The 18,322-nt window shown below is 53.2% G+C and overlaps 10 protein-coding genes across 10 annotated transcripts; 5 read left to right on the top strand and 5 right to left on the bottom strand.

Moving 5' to 3' along the window:
* Positions 1 to 189: 189 nt before the first annotated feature.
* N7510_011155 (uncharacterized protein) lies at positions 190 to 2,456 on the bottom strand (the record flags this gene model as incomplete). Its single annotated transcript, XM_056983080.1, has 5 exons — positions 190 to 346; positions 398 to 756; positions 806 to 1,447; positions 1,499 to 1,604; positions 1,657 to 2,456. The coding sequence occupies 5 exons, from the start codon at positions 2,454 to 2,456 to the stop codon at positions 190 to 192; spliced, it is 2,064 nt and encodes a 687-aa protein (XP_056828574.1).
* Positions 2,457 to 2,774: 318 nt separating this feature from the next.
* On the top strand, positions 2,775 to 4,758 carry N7510_011154 (uncharacterized protein; the record flags this gene model as incomplete). The annotated part of the gene is made up of 5 exons (XM_056983079.1): positions 2,775 to 3,147; positions 3,211 to 4,126; positions 4,180 to 4,301; positions 4,350 to 4,498; positions 4,552 to 4,758. 5 exons carry the CDS (start codon positions 2,775 to 2,777, stop codon positions 4,756 to 4,758), a joined length of 1,767 nt encoding a protein of 588 aa, XP_056828573.1.
* A 444-nt stretch (positions 4,759 to 5,202) lies between these two features.
* On the top strand, positions 5,203 to 6,046 carry N7510_011153 (enoyl-CoA hydratase/isomerase family protein; the record flags this gene model as incomplete). Its single annotated transcript, XM_056983078.1, has 3 exons — positions 5,203 to 5,412; positions 5,470 to 5,529; positions 5,582 to 6,046. The coding sequence occupies 3 exons, from the start codon at positions 5,203 to 5,205 to the stop codon at positions 6,044 to 6,046; spliced, it is 735 nt and encodes a 244-aa protein (XP_056828572.1).
* Positions 6,047 to 6,136: 90 nt separating this feature from the next.
* N7510_011152 (hydroxyisourate hydrolase) lies at positions 6,137 to 6,658 on the bottom strand (the record flags this gene model as incomplete). The annotated part of the gene is made up of 1 exon (XM_056983077.1): positions 6,137 to 6,658. The coding sequence occupies one exon, from the start codon at positions 6,656 to 6,658 to the stop codon at positions 6,137 to 6,139; it is 522 nt and encodes a 173-aa protein (XP_056828571.1).
* A 344-nt stretch (positions 6,659 to 7,002) lies between these two features.
* N7510_011151 (ArsA family ATPase) lies at positions 7,003 to 8,151 on the top strand (the record flags this gene model as incomplete). Its single annotated transcript, XM_056983076.1, has 3 exons — positions 7,003 to 7,395; positions 7,457 to 8,046; positions 8,109 to 8,151. 3 exons carry the CDS (start codon positions 7,003 to 7,005, stop codon positions 8,149 to 8,151), a joined length of 1,026 nt encoding a protein of 341 aa, XP_056828570.1.
* Positions 8,152 to 9,105: 954 nt separating this feature from the next.
* Positions 9,106 to 9,726, top strand: N7510_011150 (uncharacterized protein; the record flags this gene model as incomplete). The annotated part of the gene is made up of 2 exons (XM_056983075.1): positions 9,106 to 9,176; positions 9,456 to 9,726. The coding sequence occupies 2 exons, from the start codon at positions 9,106 to 9,108 to the stop codon at positions 9,724 to 9,726; spliced, it is 342 nt and encodes a 113-aa protein (XP_056828569.1).
* An 874-nt stretch (positions 9,727 to 10,600) lies between these two features.
* N7510_011149 (eukaryotic translation initiation factor 3 subunit E) lies at positions 10,601 to 12,070 on the bottom strand (the record flags this gene model as incomplete). The annotated part of the gene is made up of 3 exons (XM_056983074.1): positions 10,601 to 10,619; positions 10,677 to 10,871; positions 10,926 to 12,070. The coding sequence occupies 3 exons, from the start codon at positions 12,068 to 12,070 to the stop codon at positions 10,601 to 10,603; spliced, it is 1,359 nt and encodes a 452-aa protein (XP_056828568.1).
* Positions 12,071 to 12,286: 216 nt separating this feature from the next.
* N7510_011148 (mitochondrial 54S ribosomal protein mL49) lies at positions 12,287 to 13,046 on the top strand (the record flags this gene model as incomplete). Its single annotated transcript, XM_056983073.1, has 3 exons — positions 12,287 to 12,419; positions 12,532 to 12,941; positions 12,996 to 13,046. The coding sequence occupies 3 exons, from the start codon at positions 12,287 to 12,289 to the stop codon at positions 13,044 to 13,046; spliced, it is 594 nt and encodes a 197-aa protein (XP_056828567.1).
* Positions 13,047 to 13,523: 477 nt separating this feature from the next.
* On the bottom strand, positions 13,524 to 13,809 carry N7510_011147 (uncharacterized protein; the record flags this gene model as incomplete). The annotated part of the gene is made up of 2 exons (XM_056983072.1): positions 13,524 to 13,711; positions 13,776 to 13,809. The coding sequence occupies 2 exons, from the start codon at positions 13,807 to 13,809 to the stop codon at positions 13,524 to 13,526; spliced, it is 222 nt and encodes a 73-aa protein (XP_056828566.1).
* An 853-nt stretch (positions 13,810 to 14,662) lies between these two features.
* N7510_011146 (putative ARID/BRIGHT domain protein (SWI1)) lies at positions 14,663 to 17,665 on the bottom strand (the record flags this gene model as incomplete). The annotated part of the gene is made up of 1 exon (XM_056983071.1): positions 14,663 to 17,665. One exon carries the CDS (start codon positions 17,663 to 17,665, stop codon positions 14,663 to 14,665), a length of 3,003 nt encoding a protein of 1,000 aa, XP_056828565.1.
* Between the last annotated feature and the right edge of the window lie 657 nt (positions 17,666 to 18,322).

Here is an 18,322-nt window from a genome sequence, read left to right as displayed (position 1 = left end):
AGACGAGTCCAAGGGGGCAGATTTGTTTGGATGGGATGTGATGGAGATGGCCAGGATCATTTCGATCGATCATTATTGCTATGTCTCTTCTCTCTTCTAAATCACAGAGAATCTCACAAAAGCCCCATCCTTTCATACATACAAATCTAGGACGATTACAAACAGACCCGAGAAGATTCCGTCCCTTAGTTATAGCTTCGAGAGGATTGCCCCACCATCCCCAGATCCCTTGATAATCTCATCAGTACGGTAATCAGGATTGAAGGTGACCTTGTTAAGCGGATTCAAGCGATGGGCTCGGTTGAAAAGGTCCTCATAAACCCTGCCATCAAATCGTCCCAGAGCACTAGAGAGAGGAGTCAGAAGATATTTCAACCACAAAGCGAGAGTAACTAACCTATCCAGAAGATAGTCCGGAATAGACCAAGAATCCACCAAACGAACAGCATGTGGCCGAATCTCCTGCATCAGCTGTAGTATTCGGTCTGGCAACTCATCAAGATCCTCCTCGCGAACAGCTCCACAGCGAGAGAACTGTCGGCTGGACTTGTTAATTGTGTACAAGGCGAAAAGTCGGAAGTTGAGCCACAATAGATTCTTAGTTTCCTGCGGTAGTGTGTTATCGTCGTTGAGGCCGTCGAAGAAGTTGTAGACGAGAATGAGCTCCGATTGGGCGTGACTGAGTTCGTGCATTTGAATTAGCAGGGAATTCCAGCTTCTCTTCGTGACTCGGTATGCGGTGTATGCATCAAAAGTCTAGTGAATATTAGCTTTGACTAAAAACGGGAGAGAAGAAATATTCTACCAGAGACGCTGCACGGTGCTCAAATGCTGCAACCAGATGGCTGTCTTCTTGATAGATGCGGAAATCCTTCTGTCCTGCAGAACGCGACTGGTAAAACGCTTTCAAAGCCACTTCTGTCCGGTTGGATGGCGAGAAGTGCTGAGTGGTGGCGACCAGCTCCGCTTTTTTGACCAGATACCGCGCCATCTGCTGGGTAATCATCCAATTGTCACCCTCCACTGTGGGCTTGGACAAGTAATCGGCATTCAGCTGGATGAGGCCGCTACCACCACCGAATCCATGGCCACCCATCGCACGACGGCAAATTTCAATACCCGCCGCTGCAAGGTCACTAGACAAGCTCTTCAAACCGGAAGATAAACTGTGCAGATCAATAAGCGAAGACAAATCGCCTGCATCTACGCTACTTCTTGTCGCATCATAGATTTGGCCCATCCGTTCGCCGGTGTAGTGTAGCGCATAGGTGGTAGCCAAGAGAGGAAGCAGGCGGATCTGGACAGTGGGATAGTCCAACACCGCATTCTCTAGGGACTGAGGGTTTTCTTTGTCTCGGAATTGCCGGCGGACGGAACAATACCGAATAGCAATTGTTACGGCGCGAGCTAGGACAAGACGTGCTGCCATGACGATGCGCTTCCGAGCCTGGGCAATATGTCAGTCGTGGACTTTCTTAGAGAGGGACTATCCCCTTACATGGGTCATAGAGCCATAGACTACCGCTGGGTTCTCTGGCTTGTGATATTTTCCTGTTTCAGGATCTACCCAGCTATACCGGCTGAGCATTGCACTGTGAGGAATCCTGATTTTAATTAGCACGCATGTTCTTTGAGTATTGCAGAAACCATTCTCACCTGAAGTTGTTGAACAGCATGTACGCATTGTCCATGGAAGAGTAGCCGTATTTCGGGCCAATATCACCAATAACAATTCCAGGAAGAGGCTTGTGCGTCTCGGCATCTCGAACCCTAGAGACAAAAAGGTGGTGTCCATAGTTCTTGTACACAGTCTTGCCACTCGAGTCCTTCTCTGGAAGCAACAGCTGTGCAGCAATAACAGAATGAGTGGCAGTACGTCCCAACGTGCCATTCCACCACTTGCTAGCGGTCAGAGTAGGCGAATGCAAGACAAACTCCTTAGTCTCTGGCTCCCAACGCGCCGTCAGTTCGATACCTCGAACGTTGCTTCCATGGCCCAGCTCTGTCTGCGCATATGCGCCGATGATAGTCCAGGAAGCATGGAGATCCATCCAATATTTCTTCTGCTCCGGGCTCGTCTGCTCGAGGAGTGTCTGCCGGAACATCGAAACATGGAGTTGATAAGGAGAGACGTCATCCACTAAATGCTTTGCCATCTCGTGGTCCTCTTCATCCCAGTTATACTTGTCTGCCATCTGTCGAAGGCGCTTAGCGCGGGCGAGGCCAAGCTTGTACCGTTCTGGGTGGCCGAAGTTCCCTTGCTGCGCCTTTGAAAAGAGGCGATCTTGTTGCAGCAGACTCAAAATGTGGGTCTGACGCTCAAGAAATTCCTTTCCTAACAAATGCTGAGCTAGGGCATTGACGTCGACATTGGAGCGCTTTCGTTCCGCTTGGATGGTAGTGGCCCCGTCGGGGGCAGCAGGCTTGAGGTCGTTGACCCAAGAATCGTCAGACATGTTGGAAGAAAGAATTCGAAAAATGAAAGTGTCACAACAGTTTTTCGTCTGTTCGGTCTTGACAAACGTGTTGGCGCATCTACTTTTCTACTCGAGCTCCAGTTCCCCGCCGGACCAGTCAATCAAACTAGGGCTACGTGCAAACGCCGAAATCGCCGGACAAATCGAAATCGCCGAGGAAATATCGTCTGCTTTGCTTTGAGGGGTATGGAATTTAGCTGGCCTGAGTTATTTTAACCGAAGGCGAGGTTGGATAAAGAAAAAAAAAAAAAAAAAAAGAATCAACACAGACTGAGCTTGGGCGCAAAGGACAAAGTCATGCAATCGATCACGCTTCCTCCACGGGATCCTCCTCAACAGAGTCGCCATGACTACTCAAAGTTGCCTCAGCATGTTGGAGATACCATTCTACCCAATTTTTCCATATTCAATCGTCTCCTTTTCTTTGCTGGAAATCGCGATCATCTCGTGGTCAACGATGTCACGAATGGCCTGAAAGCAACGCATCGACAGCTCCTCTCTGATGTACTGCACCTCCGCAATGCACTCCAGGACCGTCTGGATCCGGATACTAGACTCCGTCTTTTGCAAGGCGACGAGGTTGCTATAAACCTACTTGCATCGGGAGGCTATGAATTCGCAACTGCGTTCCTCGCATTGCTTGCCTTGGGCGCGGTAATCGTGCCGATTTGTGAGTGTTTCTAGACTTTCTTCTCGACAATACAGATTCTAACTAGATCCCGTTGTGTTACAGCCGTCAATGTACCTCTCGAGGAAGCAATGTACTTCGCCAAAACCTCTCGATCGGTCGGTATCGTCTGCTCGACGAAGTGCGCAAAGCTGGGGAACGACCTTGCCAGTGCTATGAATGCATCAAGCATGCCCGGGTTTATCTCTATGGAGATTCGTCCGCATATCTGTAAGCCGCAGATTCCTGTCGCTCAGATAGCTATCTCGTCAGACCACTTCCTTGACTACCTCGGAGCGGGACTGGTGATCTTCACCTCGGGGACGAGTGGTCCGCCGAAGGGTGCTATCAAACGCCGCTCATTCCTTGACATGAATGCCTCGGCAATCGCACAATGGTACCATCTCCAGGAAACAGACGTAGTTCTGCACACTTTGCCCGTGCACCACGCCACAGGAATCGGAATTAGTTTCATGCCTTTTCTCCTCGCCGGCGCGGGGATCGAATTCCAGTCTTCGGGGTTTAACCCAGCCCACATCTGGGAGCGCTGGCGACAGGGCGGCCTCACCATCTTCTCTGGTGTTCCAACCATGTACATGCGCATGATGAGATACTTCGACGAGAACATCTCCAAACGGTCTCCCACAGAAATCCAGTCTTATGCGGATGCGGCCAGGTCCTTCCGGATAATGATGTCCGGTAGTGCGGCGCTACCTTTTTCGCTACAGACTAAATGGATCAAGTTGTTGGACGGCAAGCGGATTTTGGAGCGGTATGGAGCCACGGAGTTTAGCAGTGTGTTCAGTGTCAAGCCTGGTGATTCGAAGAATCCAGATGTAACGGACCCTTCTTTTTCATTTGCTTTCCTAGCTGATTATGGTCGACAGGGCTCCGTAGGAAAGGCCTTCTTTGGTCTACAGGTGAAGTTGTCTGGTGGAAACGAGGGAGAAGTACTGGTGAAGAGCCCGCACATGTTCAGAGAGTATGTACCCTCGCCCTCCTCGCTAAGCAACATGAAGTGCTAATCAGAACCAGGTACTTGTACAATCCCGCCGCTACCGCCGCTGCCTTCACCCCAGATGGCTTCTACAAGACTGGAGATATAGCCCGCCGTGAGGGAGACTACTACTTCATTCTTGGACGAGCCTCAATCGACAGTAAGCACACACTACCATCGCTCTTGGTTACCAAGCTAACCGTACCAGTTATCAAATCAGGTGGCTACAAAATCTCCGCTCTGGACATTGAGCGCGAGATCCTCGACCTCCCCTATATCGGCGAGGTCATGGTAGTCGGAGTCGAAGATGAAGAGTATGGACAGAAAGTTGCCGCTGCAATTACCCTGAGAGATGGCGTAAGTCTTTCGTGAATAAATCTTGGAGAGACACATAATAACATGACATGCAGGTCTCATCTGTGTCTTTGGAAAAGCTGCGGACGGATCTTCGCTCGCGCCTGGCTGGGTACAAAATGCCCACGATCTTGCGTGTGGTGGATGAATTCCCCAAGAGTGCATCTGGAAAGGTTGTGAAGAGGATTTTGGGCAAGAAGTTTTTCTCGCAGCTCGACGATCCGAGTATCCAGATCTGGCGATCTCGACAGTCTAAGATTTAGGATAGCCAGGGCGTGGACAGAAGGAATAATCGGTATATAGCAATAGCATTTGATAGAATATTTCTAGATTCCTTTTTCATACAATACAAACATTATTCCCCGGGGGGCGCGGGGGGGAAGTCACCTCCCAACCTTCCTATACAGGACGCTCGCAGGTAAACCACGTAACCATGTCAATTAGTCCGTAAAGATACTCCAATCCCTGACATAGTCTCAGGTCATGTGTTATGTGTACCCCGCTTCTATATTCCGCTCAGATGTGGTATTCCGCGAATTCCGAGGAGTATATCCGGCGTTTGCTTCGGCGATTCCCTTCTCACCGGAGGGAATCGGCTGCGGGGATCTACCCGACATGGCAATGGTAACTAAACTTATAGCTCGGTCTTCAAGGTCTACCTCTGACTTGAGATCAATTCATTCTCTCCGTGACTCACAATTCTCATCATGGAGACAGACACAAATTTCCTCAAGGTCGAGCGCAATGGCGCCGTCTTTATCGTTACATTACAGAAACCCCCAGAGAACCGCCTTACAACGGGCCTATGTCAGTCTCTGATTAATACCTACCGCCGCATTGAGCAAACGCTCTCTGAAAAGCCTGAGCCGGAAGGCGTAGTGATCTTGCGCGGACAGGACGCGAAATTCTTCACTACTGTAGGTTAGATAAATGGGGACACAACCGAGCAACTTGCTAATCGGCACACTATGTAGGGACTGGATCTAGACGAAAGAGGTACCAATATCTTCGCTAGCACCGACGGTTTCTACCCGGTAAGGAAAGCACCTTTGTTCAATGCCGTCGCATTCTTATACCAAGCCATAGCTCGTCCGCACAATCCTCGACTTTCCCTTCCCAACAATCTGTCTGATTACGGGACACACCTTCGGCGGTGCCTGCCTGCTAACCCTAGCACACGACTATCGAATTATGAATTCCAAGCGCGGCTTTTGGTCCATGCCACCGGTGAACCTGGGTCTCCATTTCAACGGGATGGGCGCATTGCTACGAGCCAAGTTGCACCCCCAGGTCGCGAGAAAGGTCCTCTTGGAAGCACACAAGTTCACTGGCAAAGAGGCGCTGGAGGCGGGGATTGTGGATGAGATTGCCGCGCCGGAAGAGATGCTGGATCGGGCTCTTGCGCTGGCAGAGAAGGTGAAGGGGAAGTCGCGCATGGGGGTGTTTGCGCTGCTGAGGAGTGAACTGTATGGGGATGCGTTGAAGAAGTTTCAACAGATTAGCCATGTGCATAGTCGGGAGACGTCGAGGCAGCCGAAGGCGAAGATCTAGATAGATATAGAAAGCACATTGGTCTATAACTATTGTTCGATGGGATAGATACTGTATATACAATCCCCAACCAACTCTTGCACATTCATCTCACGACCCCCGATATGTCGAGTAATTCCAAGGCCCCAACAGCACCGGCACATGGTAATGGCGCCATCCCTCCTCGCCCTCGCGGCCACGGCCCTTGACCGTGAATTTGACCTCGACCTCGGGCCAGAAACTGTCCACCCCTTGAGCCTCATACCAGGGGCCGACCTCGAAGCGCACCGACCAGTTCGTCTTGGAATCAGCGGCCGGCAGCGACGCCAGCAGCGCGGGTACGGTCACGGAAGCTGCGCCGGCGGCGGTCCAGTTTGCGACGCGGCCGTCGGCATTCGTGGTTGCGTGGAAGGTGATCGGGCTGGACGCGGAGGCGGGTGAGGAGAGTAGGGTGAGTGTCACGGGCAGGTTGGCGGCCGGAGTGCCCGATAGTGTGTTGAGGCAGTGGCAGGTAATGGGGTCGCGCGCGGCCATTGTGGAGGTAGTGGGTTGTTGGTGGTTGGATGACGGGGCGATTTGTTGCTGGTAGAGAGCGAGGCGGTGGGTGGTGCGATTGGCACTGTTGGCGTCCATTCGCAGTGAGGGAGAGTGTTGTTGTTAAGGAGGGAAATGGTCGAGCAGGCGCCTTTTCTACTCACTGCTGCCCAGCATCGGAGGACCCCGATGATGCGGAGGATGCCATGAGTGGTGGGTCAGATCAAGCATGGATTGGCTTTGAACATAGTTAAATCCTCAATGGAAGAGGACATTAGAAAATAATCATCGTCCTAATAGTCGTAGTCAATAATGGTCAATGGGATAGTTGCAAACAAGTCCCCCAGTGCTCGTTGCCAAGCTCATTTTCCTGCGGGGCGGGAATCCCTCATCCTCAGTCATCCTCAACATCCCACATTATTCCCTCTTCACCTCATCCCGCCATGTCCTCCACCGCCGTCGTTCATGACGACCTCGATCTGGAGCCTACGCTCCAGTCGATCCTGGACCAAAAAACCCTGCGCTGGATCTTCGTCGGCGGCAAAGGTGGTGTCGGCAAGACCACCACCTCGTGCTCACTGGCTATCCAGCTGGCCAAAGTGCGCAAGTCCGTGCTGTTGATCTCGACCGATCCGGCCCACAATTTGAGCGATGCCTTTGGCCAGAAGTTCGGCAAGGAGGCGCGCCTTATCGATGGCTTCTCCAACCTCAGCGCGATGGAGATTGATCCCAATGGGAGTATCCAGGATCTGTTGGCCAGTGGCGGCGAGGGGCAGGGCGAAGATCCCATGGCCGGCCTGGGCATGGGGAATATGATGCAGGATCTGGCATTCAGCGTGAGTCTTTCGTCTGGATTTGGGGGTCTTTCACTTGCTAACTCGGAGGACGGCCTGTTAGATCCCCGGTGTCGACGAGGCCATGTCCTTCGCCGAAGTCCTGAAACAAGTCAAGTCGCTCTCCTACGAAGTCATCGTCTTCGACACCGCACCAACGGGCCACACCCTCCGCTTCCTGCAATTTCCCACCGTCCTCGAGAAAGCCCTGGCCAAGCTCTCGCAGCTCTCCTCGCAGTTTGGCCCGATGCTCAACTCGATCCTGGGCGCGCGCGGCGGGTTGCCAAACGGCCAGAACATGGACGACCTGCTCCAGAAGATGGAGTCCCTGCGCGAGACGATCAGCGAGGTGAACTCGCAGTTCAAGGACGCGGATATGACCACCTTTGTGTGCGTGTGCATTGCCGAGTTCCTGTCGCTGTATGAGACGGAGCGCATGGTTCAAGAACTGACCAGCTACGGCATCGACACGCACTCCATTGTCGTGAACCAGCTTCTGTTCCCTAAGGAGGGCAGTGGTTGCGAACAGTGCAATGCGCGCCGCAAGATGCAGAAGAAGTACATTGAGCAGATTGAGGAGCTGTATGAGGATTTCAACGTCGTGCGCATGCCACTGTTGGTGGAGGAGGTTCGGGGCAAGGAGAAGTTGGAGAAGTGCGCTCTTTCCTCCCCTCTGTCCAGAGTCATGTCCAGGCTAATTGGTTCTCTACCTACAGGTTCAGCGAAATGCTCGTGCAGCCCTACGTCCCTCCAGAGTAAGTATGAGTGCCATGTCAGTGCGAGATACCTTTTTTTCGTCCGACGAATTACGAAAAATCAAATGATAGAGTATAATACCACGCTCATCTCTGTTGTAGATAGTCCGTAAATGTCACTCATTCTTATGAACGACTCTTCCATAGCAAACTCTCCGTCTGGAGACAACCATGTATCTGCCGGCCATGTGTTCAAACGAACCAGTGCAACTATCCGACGAGGCGCACCTGGACCCCGCGACAAAGACCAGCGGTCCCTGGTGCCACGACATCACCGCCACCACCGACTGCATGGCCGCTCACTTGCTCGAACGATGATCTGAAGAAAGAACCCGAGCGGTGAGGGCGGGAAACTCGAAAGAAGTCACCCTCATAGAGATCAACTTTGGCCTTCGAATTGATTCGAGAGCATTGTCCCGCGCCGCAAGCCTCACTTTGAGGTCGGCAGACCCGTCGAATTCTCCTAGTTGTCTGCTGAACCAAACGACGCCGCACTATTGCTGTCGCTACTACTAGCGGAGATACCATGCCGTGCCAGTCTAGCCTGCCGAAAGGGTTGGATCTCGTCGTCTGATAGAGTGAGGCGGCCGGCCCAACAAACCTGCTCTTGACGGTTCCGACGGGAATCCTTCACGCCAGCTGATTGCTTTTCTGGCCAGGGGACTAGCTACTGGTGTGTGCCTGGATAAATGAATACTGCTGTCTCCTCTAGTGTATCATGAGCATGTGTCGCTCGTGATATTGCCAATTGGGGTGATTCTCATTTGCTCCGTCCTTTATGGTGTATCGAGAGATCGGTTGGCCGGTGGATCTCGACGTATGAAGCTTATTGTTTCTTTCCAAAGGATTGCAGGTAGGAGACGGGAAGGGGACACTGCCGCTCCGAACTGAGGCTTATCCTATTGGTTTCGTTTCTTCCCTCGGACATCTCTCAAGCCGAGCTATTTATTGCCTGCGCATGTCCCAGGTCTTCCTTAGGGTCTCGAACAACCAACCCCCTTCCAAAACACCACCTTTGTTCGCGTTGAGGTATGTCATCGCATGTTCAGCAATACTGGCTGCCGGGGTATGGACTATCCCGACACATCGTCCTCGGGCACATCCACTACTTTCTTGGCCCATCTGCGTCAGTCAGGCCATATAGTTACCAGGTACTTCGCCTCAGAACACCCGCTGTGCGCCACGGTTAACCCTCTCTAACCAGATATCTTTTTTCTTGGAGTAAAGGGCCGCGAAGGATATCTTATAGTCGGCATGCCGCTGACGCGGGTGTGTTTTTCGTTTTATTTCCTAGTTCTGAGATGATAGCAAGGAAAGAAAGAAAGAACCGGGGAGACTGATTGATATTGGCGAACAGGAACAAATTGACGATCTGGCGGCTATGTCTCGGGAATATGAGAAACAGGAAGCCCTGCGCATGACGAACCAGGGAAATAACACTTCTTCTTCCACTGCCAATAACAATGGTGGCGGTTCTTCGGATCGGCAGCAGAGAGAGCCCTATATCAATGAGATCGTCCCAGTGGACCCAGGCCGGACGCGCAGACGCACGGAATCCGATTCTCGGGGCAGCCGTTGAAAGTCCTTTTTCCTGGCTTTCCCTGCACGCTGGATCAGATCCCTGGTAGCTGGTTGTGTATTGCATTTGTCTCTGTTGCTTCAGCCAGAACCGGACATGGAAGGCGATCCCTACTTGCAGGCCGGATTGATTTTCTTTATTCTATGTCCCATTCGCGCCGGAAGACCATGGGCCTTATCTTTTCCAGGAGCCGAATGCCCGGAATCTATCATTTCCCCATGGACAATGGCCGATCCACAAGGGGAATCTCCGAGGATAGACGCAGGGGTTGCAGGGGACATTCGAAGTCGAGCACGATATCTTCTTACTGCTATACACTTGCGTTGTGGGCGCAGCGTTGCACGTCAATCGCTCGATGCAGCTGATGGTTGCGAGGGCTGAACAGGATATCTAGTATGGAATACAGAAACGGAAAGGCTTTATCCAAGACTTCGTCTTCACTCATCATCTCTATAGACCATTCGTAACAGCATAGATCAGTCAGACCCAAACATGACCAGAGTCAACGATATAGTTGTCTCGCTCCCCTGTCTATTCTCGTCAAAAGCCCCTCGCGAAGGGATTGTATATGATCCCTTATCGAGGGTTCTCTCCTCCGTCCAACCCTCCAGGGTCAGATTGGCCGCTTGGCGAATCGACAGGAACAAGCAAGGCGCGGAAGGAGAGACGGAGAACAGTAAAGTGACTACATAAGAAATTCAAAAAAGGGTGGACCACCGAAAAACGCCAGCCGGATGCCACTTCGCGAGATGTCCCATCCCCTCAAAGAGCCGTGTCGTGACACACACGGGAAGATCACTGGGAAATGGGTGGGCAGAAACAGGGTTGAAAGTAAACAGAAATGGAAATTTTTGGCATCAACTCATGCAGAATTTCATTTCGCGACGGCAGAACTATAGAGGAAGTTAGTGATGATGATACTTCAGAAGCAATCAGTAGGCAACACATACCTCAGAACTTGTGTCCGGAAGAAAGCACCCTTCGTCTTCTCAATCACTTGCTGGTACACCGACTGCGGCGGGTGGTTCATGATCACCGTACCCTCCTTGTAGTCAATCTTGGCATCAACCCGGGTGTCGCGAATCAGGTTGACGATCCACTTCTCACCCTCGTCTTGGCTCAGGCCGAGACGGGTAGACAGGTCCCTACCACAACGTCAGTGCACAGCTCTTGTTCAAAAAGATCAGCCGCAAACTCACTTGATATCAATCCGCTGGTGGATCTTGCAGTAGCTCTCCGAAATGAGATGCCGGGCAGCCTCGACGAAAGCATCGGCAGCCGACACAAGGAAGAAGTCGCTCCGCAGCACATCCTCGGCCTCGCCCAGCTTCTTCTGCGCCTCCTCAAAATCAAAGTCGACGTAGAGCGCCTTGACAAAGTCGGTGATCGGGTCGGTGTACTCGTAGCCCTCCTGACGCACAATGCGAATCAGATCCTTCAATTGCTTCTGGTACAGACCAGTGTTCTTGTGGGGGCGGCTGCGGTTGGTGATGACGGCGGCGGCGAGATACCGCAGGATCCATGGGCAGCTGGTCTGGATGGTGTTGATGTAGGCGGGGGAGAAGAAGAGGTCGGTGAGAACGTCGCGGGCGGCGTCGTGGTTGAAGAAGGGGAAGAGAGACCAGTGAATGAGCCAGGACCGGTTGGTGAGCTGGGCGAGAGGGTTGTTGAACAGGCGCGTCTCGATCGAGTCCTTCACCTTCTGCACCTCCTCCATGGCGGCATCCCAGCTGGTGGTCAGGATCTCCGACGCCAGCTTGCCCCAGGTGGCGGCGGCCACCTTGTCGTTGTCGGTTGACAGAACCCGAAATTGGTACAGCAGCTCTGCCGCGTTGCCGTAGCTGCCGCAGCTGTACTGAAAGCGGCCATAGTCGTAGAGGCTGTTGACCATCTCGTTGGTGACCCCGTGCTGCTCCTCCAGGAACCGCAAGTTGGCCGCCTTGTCGCTGCGCAGGTTGCCCACGACATCTTCATCCTGTAGCAGCTCTGTGATCTTCTCGCTCTGCTCCTGGTAGTGTTGCAGCTTGGCCAGAACCTCCTCGCGCTTCTTGACGAATTCGTCGGGAATTGAGTCGGAATCGTTGATCTCCTGCCACAGATTGGCAACGTAGTCGGTCATGTTGGTGTGCTTGAGCAGCTCGTACTTGGCGCGGGTGAGTTCCTTGTCCTCCTCGTCGGTGTCGGCGCTGAACTCGAGCAGCGGGAAGACCAAGTGACGGTCGAGGTACGGGATGAGGCGGGGCAGCAGGTCATACTGGTTGGCGATATCCTCTCCGGCCTTGGGCTGGTGGGCAGCAGCGCCGCTGAGCATGGTCTCAGCAGAAGGGGGGGCGTTGTCTGCCATGGTGTGTCGGGGTGGATGGGTGAGAGAGAGACTGAAAGGGTCGAACAGTGAATTTGGCAAGTGGGAAAGAAAATGTGGGAAAGAGTAATCTGCGCTAGGCCCGATCGGGGTTAGCGTGGACGGGCAGGAAAATATGGCCGTGTCACTGGACTTGTTGCTCTTCTCGTCCATTTCCTGTCTTCGCCCATCGTCTTGCTTGCTGTGGGAGAGATTGTCATGGCCTCCCTCCTCCCGTCCTCGGCTACGCGCCAGTCGACGGCCCTGTCGCTGCGTCTCAGCCCTGCAGCCGTCTCCCTCCGCACATCTAGTTCCTTTTCCACATTATGCTCTCGGGCACGACTGTCTTCACGTAAGTTGCTGCCAGTGTCTTGTCTTATGGGGCTCTACGCGGTGCCTCGCGGGCACCTTTTGCTGTGGTCGCTCTTGATGGAGATCAGCATCCAACTGAACGTGCCCTCCAGATTCCCAGCCTCAATTCTCACATCGCCCGGCGACCTCGCATCAACCCTCTCTTCCTACCCGCTCAACCCGCACATTCCTGACGCACTTCCGCCACCAAGCACAAGCCCTGAAGGAACAACCTGTGACACCCACTGGCCCAGTTAAGCCGCCCCAGACACCGCAGCCGGCTCTGCAGCTTAATAATCTTCCCTACTTTGTTCGCCGCACTCCCTCCAACCAACTTCCCGTCTACCTTGTCACAAAAGCCGGCGGCACGAAGCAGCAGACCAAGATTCAAAAGACGGAGGGCGACATGGATGCTCTGCGCAGGGATTTGGCGTTGGCGCTTGGCGTTGAATCGCCCAACGGACCGCCCCCCAAGAAGCCTGAGGTTACGATTAACCGGCTGAATGGGCATATTCTTGTCAAGGTATGTTCCGTTGTGTTTGCGATGCCGGCATTGGATGCTAACTTGCTATGTTAGGGCTGGCGGAAACCGGAGATCCAGAAGTTTCTCGAGGAACGGAACTTCTAAACATTATCATAATCGCCAATCATACTACAAAAGTTCAACTGGGGTGAGATGGGCCGGTGAAGCCAGTTAAGTGGCGGCAAAGGCAATGACTCGTCAAATGAAGAAAACGGGGGTGGGAACAGGCAGTCGAGTTGAGTACCCGATGAGCGGTCAGCATGGAAGGGTAATGTTTCTTTTCTCAATTCCCTCTTGCATCAGGCACTGTATTTTCTTATCTCTATGGGTTTTATTTCTGTCTTTTTGGTTGGTGTTCGTCGCACATGATTTTTGACCCTGCGTACTTGTTTCTATCTCTCCATGTACGTATTCATTGACAACAGGTGGTGGTTGATCTCCCTATCATTCATTGATTCATTTCTATCTTTCCGTACATTGCAACCCAATTCTCACGGCAACTTTCCAGCCAAGAGCTATCTAAACCCAACACTGGAAAGATTTCTGGCCCTCATAACGGAGGCAGGCTTGCAAGTCCAATTCTCAACGCTTGCCAGCAGAAGAGCCCGATCCCTGAGTACCAGAGGTCGAACCGGCATTGCCAATGGTAGAGCTGCGGGTGTTCTCCCCCGGCTGGCCCGATGAGCCCGAGCTAGCGTTGGCGTTACGGTCACCAGCTGCTTGGGCGAGTGAAGCAAAGCCGCAAGACGACATGTCGCCGCCGCTCCTGGCTGGCCTATTTTTGTATCACTATGCTGTTGAGCTTTTCACCCTAGTAAGAAGACGTTACCTGACTAGACTGGATGCGCAAGGCATCAGACTTGAACATTTTGTCGTTGCCTGTTATCAAGATTGAGAATGGTGTTCTGATATGTAGATTGAGTGGATCTAGCTCAGCAGCCTGTCAGTCAATTTACGCAGGGCCTCATTGGAAATTGTATGTATGAGGGGATAGCAGAAGCTCACTTTTGATTATTCTGAAGAGCTTAAAGGCAAGTGGAGAGATTGACAGGTGGAGAAGCTGAAGAGAAGAAGAGAGATCTGGGGGAAGAGCAGGGCTATATGCCTTTCCACTCGGAGGTTGCCATCAAACTTTCAAATTGTTTGCTTAGGACATCTCCCACGATCATTCTAGTCAAAGTAACAGGTTTAGAGGCAATGAAGACCTTTGTCGTGTTGTATAATCCATTGTGGATGATGGACGTGGTAAGTGCAATTACGGTGTGCTTGCCTGTTTTCAGGTTGGCTTCTGCGACGAAGATACCGCTGTTTCCGCTGGCCTAACCAAGGTAGGGCTGTCAGCTTATGAAGTCGAAGCCGAAGTCGAATGTTTCTTTCACACATGCGTGCAAACTACTATCTCGGGGATCTCCTGCACCCTACAGCGTGTTGCGTGTGTTTCGTGGCAGAGAATTGAAATCGTACTATTGTGGAAAAATCATGCAGAATCTCTCGCACTCAGCGGAGGGTATTTTAAGCATTGTACACGGAAGAAAGCAGAATGGCGAAGCGCTATCTCACAAAATAGAACAAGAAAAAAGGGAACAAAAAACAAACCCCCCAATTCCCACCGGCGCCCGGATGTGTAAGACGATCAGGAGACCACGAGGACATTCATGAGTAGAAAAGACATGATAGAACCCAAAATTGCTCATATGTGCGCGATGAAGTGCATACACGCGTTACTCTGCGAGCTTTGCATAAGTGACGAGCTGTCGGACAACGGCCGGATCGACGTTCGGCAGTAGCAGTGCCCCCAGCAGGCTTTCTTTCTTCGGGAGGATCCCAGAAGGTAGCCGGAGAGGGGAGGAGTTGTCTTGCTTGGACTTCTCTGCAAGCCGACGGAGAATGGCCAATCCGCGATGAACAATTGAGCTGAATGCGTAGGCATCAGCCTCGGCCTGGCCTCTTTGCCGCGGGTTGATCTGAATTTGTGGGATGCGTTCGGTGCACAACAAGCAGGAGAGTCGCAGAAGATGGATGGCAAACCCATCAATGGACTCGAGCCACGTTCTTGCCAGAGAGCCATCTGCATACCACGCAAGGATGTCGGCAGCCAGCAGGCCCTGCATGAGGAAGACTTTGCGCACGTCTGTAACCGCAAGGGGTTTTCGAAGCTGGTCCGGGATCGGGCTGATGGCAAGGCCAAAAGCGCGGGTGAGCAATTCCACGTGGGAAGGACCGGGTGAGTCACCAGAGAAGATTGCCTTGAAATATGTCCGGTTGGGATCATCCCGCGCCAGCAACTTGGCCAGCCCATCCACTGCCGCAGGTGTATACCGGTGGGTGGAAGAATTGAACGCGGTGAACATCACTTTATCGGGTGTGGTGGAAGGGTCAGGCAATGGTGCAAACGCCAGGAGGAAGAGAAGTAAGCTCAACGCATCCTCTTTTGATGGCAACTGGATGGCGTGGGCCAGATTGCTCAGGAAGATCACCGCATCCTTCATGAAATCCAATGTGTTCTGGTTGGTACGCAGAAGCATTCGGCGAGTCCCCAGATAGCGGAAGATCGTAGACAGAAACTCGGCAACTGGCGGCGATCCCAGAATTCCAAAGTTCGACTCGCTGAAGGAAAAGTTGCGCAAGATGGTGGTGACACAGATGAGCTTATCGACCGCCCGGTCAAGTTTATAGGCCAGAGTGCCGAATTCAGAAACATCGGCAAGTGATGTGAATTCGGACTGACAGCCACGTGTGACGTCCTCGTAGAAAGGTATTCGGATAGTGTTCGACTCTTCTGGGGTGTGTTCAGCCAGCAGGTCTAGCTGCTCCTCTGCACAGTCGATCAAGCTCTCGACCAAGTCGTCGCAATTCTCCAACGAGATCTGGATCTGCGGCTCACAGGAGATGGTAGTAAGCGTATCCAGGGCAAGGCGAACCTCGGCATGTATACCAGATTTGAGGCTCATCGTTATAGCGTGAATGTCAATCACCCCTAGCTCCAAAAAGCTGGGCACGTTCGGTTTTAGCCGGGAGATATCCTCTCCAACCTGGTACATTTCATCCACCGCAATAGGCCCATGCAAACGATGTTCCTTCAACACCATAGGCTTGAAAGGATCTTCAATTGGCTGCTTCACAGGGTGCTCAGGTTTTGACTCTGCTTGTACCGGTGGTTGACGAGTAGACACGGAGCTTTTACCTCCAGACTGTGACGGTGAGGGGGCAGGAAACTGGCCGTCGGGTGGGACAGATGGTTGTGACTGGCGCGAGACACTCAGCCGGTGCTGTGCTTGCTTGCTTTGACTTCGGGCTTGTGTTGGTGTTGCAAACCCGTTTGCAGAGATGGCCTGGGCATTGTTGGCAACAGGGGTGCCAGTCGTGGGTGACTGGGCCAGCTGCGGAGGCTGTTCAAATCCCTGACCCGGCTTCACAGAGGGCGACTGGAACTGCATCCCCGAGGCGTCACTGGGTTGCCTTGGGTGGCCACCCTGCTGCTGCTGCTGCTGCTGCTGTTGCTGTTGCTGTTGATGTTGCTGTTGCTGTTGCTGTTGCTGTTGCATTTCAAACTGTTTTTGCTGCGAGCTCAAAAATGCCTGCTCGTAAGGAGCCAAGTTTCTTTGGTGGTGCTCCCGAATTTCCTGGGCCGCCATGGGAAATTGCATTTGGGGGAATTGCAACTGTTGCGCAACAGCGGGCCACATGTTGGTCGCGGTCACTTTCTTCGACCCACCCATCTTCATCACTGTAGCATACAACTGCACCAAGTTGATCGGGCGACCGCTCGCAATCGGGTTCGGATCCAAAGGGAGGTTTCGTGACATCATAAATTTTTGCAGGGTGCGCATAAACCCTTCGGGATTGTTGGGCTTGCCCACGTTCTGCTGCATCTGTCGGATGGCCGCCATCTGCTGAGGGTTACCCATGGCGTTCATGCCACCAGGGACTGGCCGGCCAGCCATTGCCGGATTGGCATTCATCTGCCGGTTTTGGCCCTGCTGCATCTGCATGGCATGTAGTCGTTGTTGCTGAGCGGCGATAGCCTGGTGATATCCTTGAGGTACTTGTTGCATGCCGCTAAATTGTTGAGCTTGCATTGACGGCTGACCGCCAGCGGTGGTCATTGCATTGGCCTGCTGGAACTGCTGCGGGTTCATGCCCTGAGGGAAACTCTGCCCTTGCATGAAGTTGTTGTTCTGAGGTGTGTTCACACGGCTGCCATGGTCCGACTGCTGCGGAGACATATGGGGACCACCTACATGCGGGCCTGCGGGCGAAAAGGGGCTTGGAGAGGCCGTTCCCATGCGGACGCTCTGCTGATCAAATTCTTGCATGATTGGCGACTGCGTGAGGTTGGGCGATGCTCCCTGCTGAAGATGTTGATATGGGGTGGGATGTTGGGGGAATTGCGCGCCATTCGCCGGGCCCTGATAGCCAGGGAACGGCACCTGGTGAGGAGTTTGTGATCGCGACCCCGTCACGCCGCCCGGCGCAGGCCGGGGGGACATGGGCATGCCATCTTCCGGTCGTGGTCGCTTGGACGGAATCACCTGGTTTGGGTTGTGAAAGCCTGGCGATGCATTCCGGGGCACGCCATTATTGAACATGCGCTGGAATTGATTGGGATCCTGGGGCGCCGGGGAGCCATGAAGGAAAGCGGCAGAGGGATCGATGGTGGCAGGGTTGAAAGCCCCGTTATCATGGCCCGGAAGGTTCGAGGCGTCAGCGAGCCAGGCATTCATGTCGTGCGGTCTTACCAACCCATCTGGGGGGAAATTGGTCAGCATCCAAATGGCTTGATCCACGCGTGCAATCATTAAGGTATGTGTGGTAGCATCAAAATTCATTGGGGACGGGACCACGGATGATCATCTAGAACCATGTGGACGCGTGGGTGGAGGGGTGGCTGGTGTTTAGGGTCGCGCGCAAATCCGTCGCGACACGGCCCCCGGGCGAACACCACACAGCATGGCGCAGCAGGGGGAAGGGAAAGCAACATGGATCCCATTGAACGGGAGGGGATGGGGATGATGGAGGGCAATGGAAAAAGACAGGTACATACCGACAAGGCTGGATCACTAAGATTCCGTTGCGAACGGGTGATGGAATCCCGAAAATAGCAGACGGGATCGGGGGGAGCGGCCAGAGGTTGGCTGGTCACGGGGTCCGGTCACGTGGAGTGGGTGGGTGCCTGAGGCCACGACACACAAGGGCGACCTGGGGGCGGCCAAAGAAGGGATTGCAGCCGGGAAGGGAGAGAGAGGATCAGGGCTGGGGGGAGGTCGATCATTAGCAAATGATGCACAGGGGATGATCTCAGGAACCAAGATTCAGTCAGGATTGATCCAGGCCAACAGCCCAGGGGAGCGCCAGACAAATCGGGGGCTACAGGCGATGGG

Source organism: Penicillium lagena (genome assembly GCF_028827675.1).
Source record: "Penicillium lagena strain IBT 129212 chromosome Unknown utg000008l_segment0_segment0, whole genome shotgun sequence".
Lineage (NCBI taxonomy): Eukaryota > Fungi > Ascomycota > Eurotiomycetes > Eurotiales > Aspergillaceae > Penicillium > Penicillium lagena.
The sequence above is the reverse complement of the archived record's forward strand: the minus strand, read 5'-3'. Positions and strand labels throughout refer to the sequence as shown.